We start from the raw sequence: 6,923 nt of genomic DNA, 5'->3' as shown, positions 1-6,923 counted from the left end.
GTCATCTCCTATTCGAGAAATAATAAGTGCTTCTTGCATGGTCACTTGGTCAGTGTCATGTTAAACAAGAGCTATCCGTTTTGTCCAAGGCCAAGGGCATGTGTTGCTAATGATGGCTAGATCGTAACGGGTGGGCTTGCATTTGGAAGGATATCCTCTTCTTGGTTGGCCAATTATTCGCACAAGCTCAGTTTCTTGCCTCGAATTGTCGAGGTGCCATTTCATGTGTCATGTGAGGTTGGATCTTGTGGAGTAACGGGTGTAGAAAATGGTTAGCTAACTTGTCATATCCAAACATTTGTCCTAACCTTGCTAAGCATTATGTTAGTGCATGTACGTGGCCGAATGTGGCGGCGACTCAACCATACGGGTGGGTTGGCGTTTATGAAGAAAGAAGATACTCCCTCCGGTCCGAATTATTGGGCGTGATGCTCTTCTTACAAATCGCCCCTTGTAATTTTCCCGACAAACAACCGCCCCTCCCCGCTCTTCTCTGCGTCGTCTCTATCCCCGCCCCTCCCCGCTGCTCCCCGCCGGCCACCACGCTCTCGCCCGCGCGGCCTGCTCCGCCCCTCCCTCGCCGGCCGCCTTCCTTCCTCATCATCTCCCCGCCTTCCTTTCTCTGCCTTCCACCAATCCGAACCCAACGAGGATGAAGCAAAGATGAAAGGGATCCCTTTTCCCCCCAAGCGTCTGATTTTGCCGGCTTCGGCGGCGGTGCTCGTGGCTCGGCGGCGGTGCTCGTGGCTCGTGGCTCGGCGACGGTGCTCCACTCTCTCTCTCTCCCTCCCTAGCTCCCGCCGCGCATCGCAATTTCGCATTTACTCTGCTGCTCCGGACCACAGCCCACAGGGCAGCCAAGATGGGCGGCGGATCAAACTCCAAGGCCAAGGGGCAGCCGCGGGCGATGGCGCCGGTGGCGGAGGTCGACATCGCCGCCGTGCGCTACGAGCCGCGGCCGATGCAGGCGCCGCACCTCACGGGCTTCGGCCTCAGGGCCTTCGTCTGGCTCCTCGAGTCCCGCCTCCTCGGCCCCCTCGTCCTCTCCGCCCTCAAGAAACAGAACAACATGACGCAGGTACTACTATCCTCAATTCTGCACCCCTCCCCTCTATTTGTGCACTGTAGCTTGCTTCGGCTACTGAACTTACCGCGATTCTGGACTCGTTGGGCGCACGCGTGCAGATGCTGCAGAACACGGTGATCCCCGAGCGGCCCATGTACTACCCGGAGTTCCCGCCGCAAGGTACGGCGGCGCGCCATATCCTCTGCGTTGCTCCTTTGAATTCGTCAATGGAATATCCTTTTTCATTGTTTGCATGCGTTAAATTCAATGATGGTAAATTAGTAAGCTGGCATCGAAACTGCTGGGTCCAGAACGCTCTGCAGTGCTAGATTCAGAACATGGCTGCCTGATCACTGTATGTATGTACCCTAGTGATCCGGCCTCCAAGTACCAGCACTAGAAGATGGTTAAGCAGGGTATCCAGGTATCCAGTTTATTTGTGTTTGCTGCTGGGCCAGAACGCTCTGTGGTGTTAGATTCAGAACAGCTGGCCTTGTAGAGGATCGGAGCTAGTTTACATGTACTCCTTGTTTTGCTTTCTGTTTTGGTTGGAATGATTTAAGTTTCTGTTTACATGGACAAGAGGTAGAGCTCCAGGAAGCTTTTAGTTTAGAATGATTTAAGTTATCTCTGTTTTGCTGTTACAAATTGTCCAGCTGTTGGAAGCATGTACCGCAGCTTGTTTCTCAGTATACTTGTACAGTTTGAAATTGCAGTTTGTTGGAAAAGTACAGACTTGGTCTCCTCCCGTTTGTTTCAAAAGCTGATGTTTAGGACTGACAGGTTGGTCTGTGTGTCTGGTAGAAGGATTTTCTGTATACATGTATTGGTTTGTGTGCTATACTTGTTGGTCTCGATCGACCGTGTAGATGATCATCTGGTACTAGCATCGTTGCTGCCCGCGTGCAGGCGGACATGCCTGGTTTGCTCATTGGCGTTTTTGCAATGTGCAGGTTGTTGCGGTGGCGTTGGAAGATGAGGAGGAGGAGGAGGAGGAGTAGTAGGAGGAGGATGCGGCCTGGCTGAGCGGATGCTTTTGGTCTTGCCTGTTTTGTGGGTCGTCAAGGTTGCCGCTGCTGTGGGTGTGGTGATGGATGCTTGTGATGCCGCAGCAATGGGTAAGTAGCCTGCTTCCTTGTGTAACCTTGCATGAGCATTGTAAGAGCTTGTTTCGCCTTTGACGCTGGTCTTGATTTGACATATTGGGATGTGTTATTGTTGCATACCAACTCCTGTCATGGACGTTGTTCGTGCTTTAGGACATGAACGTTGGGTTTTCTTGAGTACTGTAAAAGCTTGTTTATTCTATATTTGCAGTAGTGGTTTCCCTGTATAGATTAATTAGTGTAAATCTGGGATAATTATAAGCACTATGTGTAAGATCTTGCTTAATTAGTGTAAATCTGGGATAATTATAAGCACTATGTGTAAGATCTTGCCAGTATATGCCATCAATAATATACAACCATCTTTCACCTTTACATTGCATAATGTTCAAACAATTATAGCGAACATAATTATATACTCCACCTTGTTTCAGCCATCTTTCACCTTGTTCAATGTACTAAACAAGCTCTTACAGTACTACATGCCAGCTATTTTAGGAGGACTAGCTGTTTGTTTGTGCCATCCTTAGCCGAGCTTATCCTTGGTCGACCAATTATATACTCCATGCTTCTACTTTATACTTTACAGCCAACACAATTACAACCATCTTTCACCTTTACATTTTTTTGCAATATACCATGCTTGTACTTTACATTTGTTTGCGCCCTCCTTATCCGAGCTTCTCCTGTATTGAAGCTTGGAATTCGCCTATTTTTGTTTCCCGGATGAGGTTAATTGTCCGTGTCTCGACTCGACGCCATTGACGGATAAGGCTTGATGGGTCATTCAACCATGTCTCATATGTGTTTCCTGGGATAATTATGTGATCATCGACAATTACTTGGGGGAATTTTCTCTTTGATGCTTTGGCTGGTTGTTTTCCTTTGATCTTCTTCTCCTCTTGCTCCTCTTGTTGAGCCAATGCTGCCAGGTTTTGTAGTGTGCATTGTTGCTCATAGTTGGCTATCAGCTCCAAGGTTTTTTGATAGAGTTTGTCGTCAACTTCTAGTGTGTCAGACAACTTTCCCTCCTTTTTGAGTTTGTCCTTGCCCATGTGGGGTGGCTTGTAGTTGTTTCCACCTTCGTCTTTCATAACCTCTACCAAGACAGTTTGCAAGGTTATAAACACTTTCTCAAGTGTATCCACCTTGTAAGCATCGTAAGCTTGTTCAACAGATTCTATCAGTTCTTTCAGAGTGTTAGGTGCACTCTCAAATGCTAGGGACTGAATTGACCTGAAAAAGCAAAGATCTAGGACATTCAAGTCAGGTGAATTTGGAGGTTGGTAAGTCAACTTGATATCCAGTCCTGAATCTTTAACGGCAGCCAGAAATGCGGGATCATCTGGCAGAACATGCGTTCTAGCATTGTCTTGTTGTATCCAGATTGTTTCCCCATGACCATCGTCGGGCCATAGTTCTGCGATTGCTGGAATTACTTTTTCACAGAGATATTCCCGCATGACATCTCTAGTAACATTGATTGTCTTTAGTTCCATGGTGCCTTTTGTCCTATTCTTGGAGTTGTATTTAGCTGCACTTTCAGTGACAAAGGCCCATATTCCTACCTTTCCATCGAACGTTACATTTCCTTGCGCATCATGTCTGGGTTTCGCAACCGCAGTTAAGAACATGACTTTGCCAATACTGTTCTTGTTTTGAATAGTGCGCACAGGATCTTCTTCTTCTGGAAGGAGGTAGTACGTTCGAGTTCTTTTGGTCATATCAAACCATTTTTCGTCTATGTGAATTATGTTCTCCATCTTTTTGAACAAAGGCATTGCATTTGTTGTTGTTGTTGTTGTTGTCGTTGTTTCATCAACCATTGAAATGCAGAACTTGAGCCGTTTGATCTTGTTTTCCTTAGATTGAAATGGCTTGAGGCTGCTGGTGTGGCGCCTTAACTCGCCCCATGTTAACCGTCTTTGTAGTGTAGAATAAGGGATATCCAGGGACCTTGCCAACGCTCTCAATGTACCCCTTTTGTTGAGTGCAACCTGAGGCACCCTTTCAGAGAGATTAAGCGCTTTCCTCTTTCGACCACATCTGCCCTTTCGCTTGTTTGAAAAATCAGGTTCTTCATTTTCTTCCTCTTGACCGAGTGCCTTCTTCCATGCCTTCTCGACGGTTCTAAGACTTGTTTTTAAAAGTTGAGCCACAAGTTCTTTATCTGCCTTCTCAATTGTTTTATATTTGCTGAGAGCTTTCAACGCAATATATGCTGCGAATTTATGACCCTCTGGTACATCTGTACGGTGCCTCTGCGGAACATGTTCTTCTTCTTCCTCGGGAAATATGTCTGGGTGCACAACATGTTCTTCCTCTTCCTCCTCATTTTCTTCTTGTTCTTCGGGAATATGGTCTGGGAGCACAACATGTTCTTCTTCTTCTTGTGGTGTGATGTTGAGATCTAGGTACAACCCTCTATCCTCCTCCTCTTCTAGTCTCACATTGAGATCCAGGCCCATCTCTATATCCTGCATCAATGAGCAACATGTTTGTCAGTTGTAATCAACAAAGAAATTTGTTTTGCAGATTCTTCCAAGGGAACACAAAAAGGAAGAATATCTAGATGCTGTCAAGGAGTGGTAAAAGCACCTTCCGGAAATCAAGCGGATTGTCAGGTAAGCTACTAGTCACGGGGAAGTGCTTAAGCTAACTGCACTAAGAACTGATGGAATTAAACATCAACACAACCTGAAGTTTAGTACTCCAGATGTTGCATGGTGATAATATGGCACCTCAAAATACTGACACCTCAAAATCATAGTCCAGGTAACAAAATGAATGGTGATATATGGCTGGCACTATGCCATCAATCTATTACTCCTTGTCTCTGTCATTGCAATCTACCAGTATATGCCATCAGTCTACCAGTCTGCTTCCTTGTGTAACCTCGCATGTAGTACAGCCTGTTGGTTCTGAAATCTCACTGTACCGTGTTCTCTAAAATCTCACTGTAGCGTGTTCTTTCTACAGCAAGGGCTGAAAGTCTGGGGGCTTCAATGAAGTGTTCTAGTTGCCAGGGAGCTGACTACAAGATGCAAATACTAATGACTCTGCAGTGGTGAGACCATCAGTGACTACAAGATGCAAATACTAATGACTTTTGCAATATACCATGCTTCTACTTTACATTTGTTTGCTCCTTTTTCAATATACCATGCTTCTCCATTTCCTGACATTTCCTAGCCATTTCCTGACATGTTTCCAGAGTTGGTACCCATTGTTGAAACTAACAGGTTCACGTCTGATGCTTTGCAGGATACGTTAGACTCTGTGGATGGAGAGAAAGACCTGGATGCCAGAGACAACAGGGGTGAGCATTGGAGTTGACACAGAGCTTGTTGCGGCTCAAGTACTGCCTCGTTTGTTTCTGCAGAGGGAGCAGCAAGTAGCTGTGCATGTAGATCAAGGTGTAAATTTATTTGCAATTTTCTTGACCCAATATGTGCACAGTATTACAAAGTAACGCCTAGCCCTGTTCTCTGAAACATTCTCGTCCATTATTTGGTGCAGAGCTTCGCGTCTCCGCGCAGTTTTTGGTTGGTGGTGGCTGCGAGAGCAATCTTTTGTCGCCGCAGAGCGTGGCCGCATGGTGGGAGGGATGAAGGAGTACACGGAAAGCAGCCGTGTTTTGTTTAGTAAGTACCTGATGAGTTGTCGATCACCATTGAAGCACATCTGACATTTGTAGTAAGCACATGGTTACCAAATTATGGGCACGATCTACTTATGCCCGCGTGGTGGGAGTCAATACAGTGCTGGACAAATGACCAATTCATACATTCCTACACAGGTCAGATGACTACAAGCTTGAGCAACATGTATTGTGGTGGATTACTCACCGAGGCAAAGGCGTGTCCAAGGAGGACCACAGCACAGAGGGGCGCGGAAGGGGCAGCGTCGATGGGCACGGAAGGGGCGGCAACGAGTGCGTCCGACGGAGGCGGAGCGGCGGCGGAGAGGGTGTTGAGAAAGAGGAGGCCGGAGCTCGACGGCCGACGGCGGCCGTGCTCGATGGTGGAGGTGCCGTCAAGGGAAGGGAAAGGGGAAGCGGCTGGCCTAGGCAGGGAAACGGGAAGCGGCCGGCCGGCGCGACTCCTCCGCGGGAGCCTCCCAACTGCAAGCGGATCTGCGCGGACTCCGTCTCGCCGGGGAGCTGCCGACGGCAGCAGCGCGCGGCCTGCCCAGACGCGAGGAAGAAGAAGACCCCTTGATTTGGACCAATTGTGAAATGAATTTAAACTATTAAGGGGGTTTTCGTAAAATCGGGTTAAAACACGGCCACGCCCATTAATTCGGGCCGGAGGGAGTATATCATTAGTTGATCAAGATGGACGCCTGACTTGTCATGTCTTTAACTTTTGTCTTAGCGCACGTACCATCAAGCCACAAGAGGAAAAAAAGTTAAACCTTCACAAGAGATCAATCAGTATCGACGAATAAGTACATACAGAAAATTCACAAGGATTAAAGAAGAGTTTTGTGCAGACACGAAAAGGAACTTGGGTGGGACAGCAACGCGACAGAGCTTTTACGCACGCTAGTTAATTGCACGAAGCAACGGGGTGCTGTTGGGTGATTTGTCCATGCAGAGTCCACACACCAGAGCTTGCAGGTGAAGGCACCCACCAACTAGACTCACGAAACATAGACATGAAATCACACGGACGGGGACTAAGACTGACAGTACAAAATGACAGAGTCGTCCGTCAGAGTCATACACCATCGGAAATATACGTCTGATG

General features: G+C 47.4%; 1 protein-coding gene across 5 annotated transcripts; it reads left to right on the top strand.

Annotated features, from left to right (window-relative positions):
* Window positions 1-426: 426 nt before the first annotated feature.
* On the top strand, window positions 427-6,493 carry LOC127305615 (fatty acid amide hydrolase). 5 transcript variants are annotated; one of them, XR_011747825.1, is made up of 9 exons: window positions 436-1,078; window positions 1,186-1,246; window positions 2,020-2,184; window positions 2,870-4,586; window positions 4,708-4,796; window positions 5,152-5,239; window positions 5,437-5,588; window positions 5,692-5,816; window positions 5,972-6,493. XR_011747825.1 is itself a non-coding variant. In XM_071822952.1 (9 exons), the coding sequence occupies exons 2-4, from the start codon at window positions 863-865 to the stop codon at window positions 2,043-2,045; spliced, it is 303 nt and encodes a 100-aa protein (XP_071679053.1). In that variant the 5' UTR covers window positions 441-764; window positions 846-862; the 3' UTR covers window positions 2,046-4,586; window positions 4,708-4,796; window positions 5,152-5,239; window positions 5,437-5,588; window positions 5,692-5,816; window positions 5,972-6,493. The 5 variants fall into 5 exon arrangements, 2 of the variants coding, with proteins under 2 accessions (XP_071679053.1, XP_051192076.2); XM_071822952.1 differs by having other exon boundaries at window positions 441-764; window positions 846-1,078; window positions 2,020-4,586; XR_011747826.1 differs by having other exon boundaries at window positions 427-1,078; window positions 2,020-4,586; window positions 5,692-5,868.
* The last annotated feature ends 430 nt before the right edge of the window (window positions 6,494-6,923 follow it).

The sequence above is a fragment of the Lolium perenne genome, chromosome 6, assembly GCF_019359855.2.
Source record: "Lolium perenne isolate Kyuss_39 chromosome 6, Kyuss_2.0, whole genome shotgun sequence".
Classification (NCBI taxonomy): Eukaryota; Viridiplantae; Streptophyta; class Magnoliopsida; order Poales; family Poaceae; genus Lolium; species Lolium perenne.
This window is presented reverse-complemented; position numbering and strand designations above follow the sequence as displayed.

What these genes read in the sequence shown, in the direction of transcription:
- LOC127305615 (XM_071822952.1), top strand. Translation starts at nt 863, where the DNA reads ATGGGCGGCGGATCAAACTCCAAGGCCAAGGGGCAGCCGCGGGCGATG. An exon ending in AACAGAACAACATGACGCAG is followed by an intron (nt 1,079 to 1,185) that starts GTACTACTATCC and finishes GCACGCGTGCAG; the next exon opens with ATGCTGCAGAACACGGTGAT. An exon ending in CCCGGAGTTCCCGCCGCAAG is followed by an intron (nt 1,247 to 2,019) that starts GTACGGCGGCGC and finishes TGCAATGTGCAG; the next exon opens with GTTGTTGCGGTGGCGTTGGA.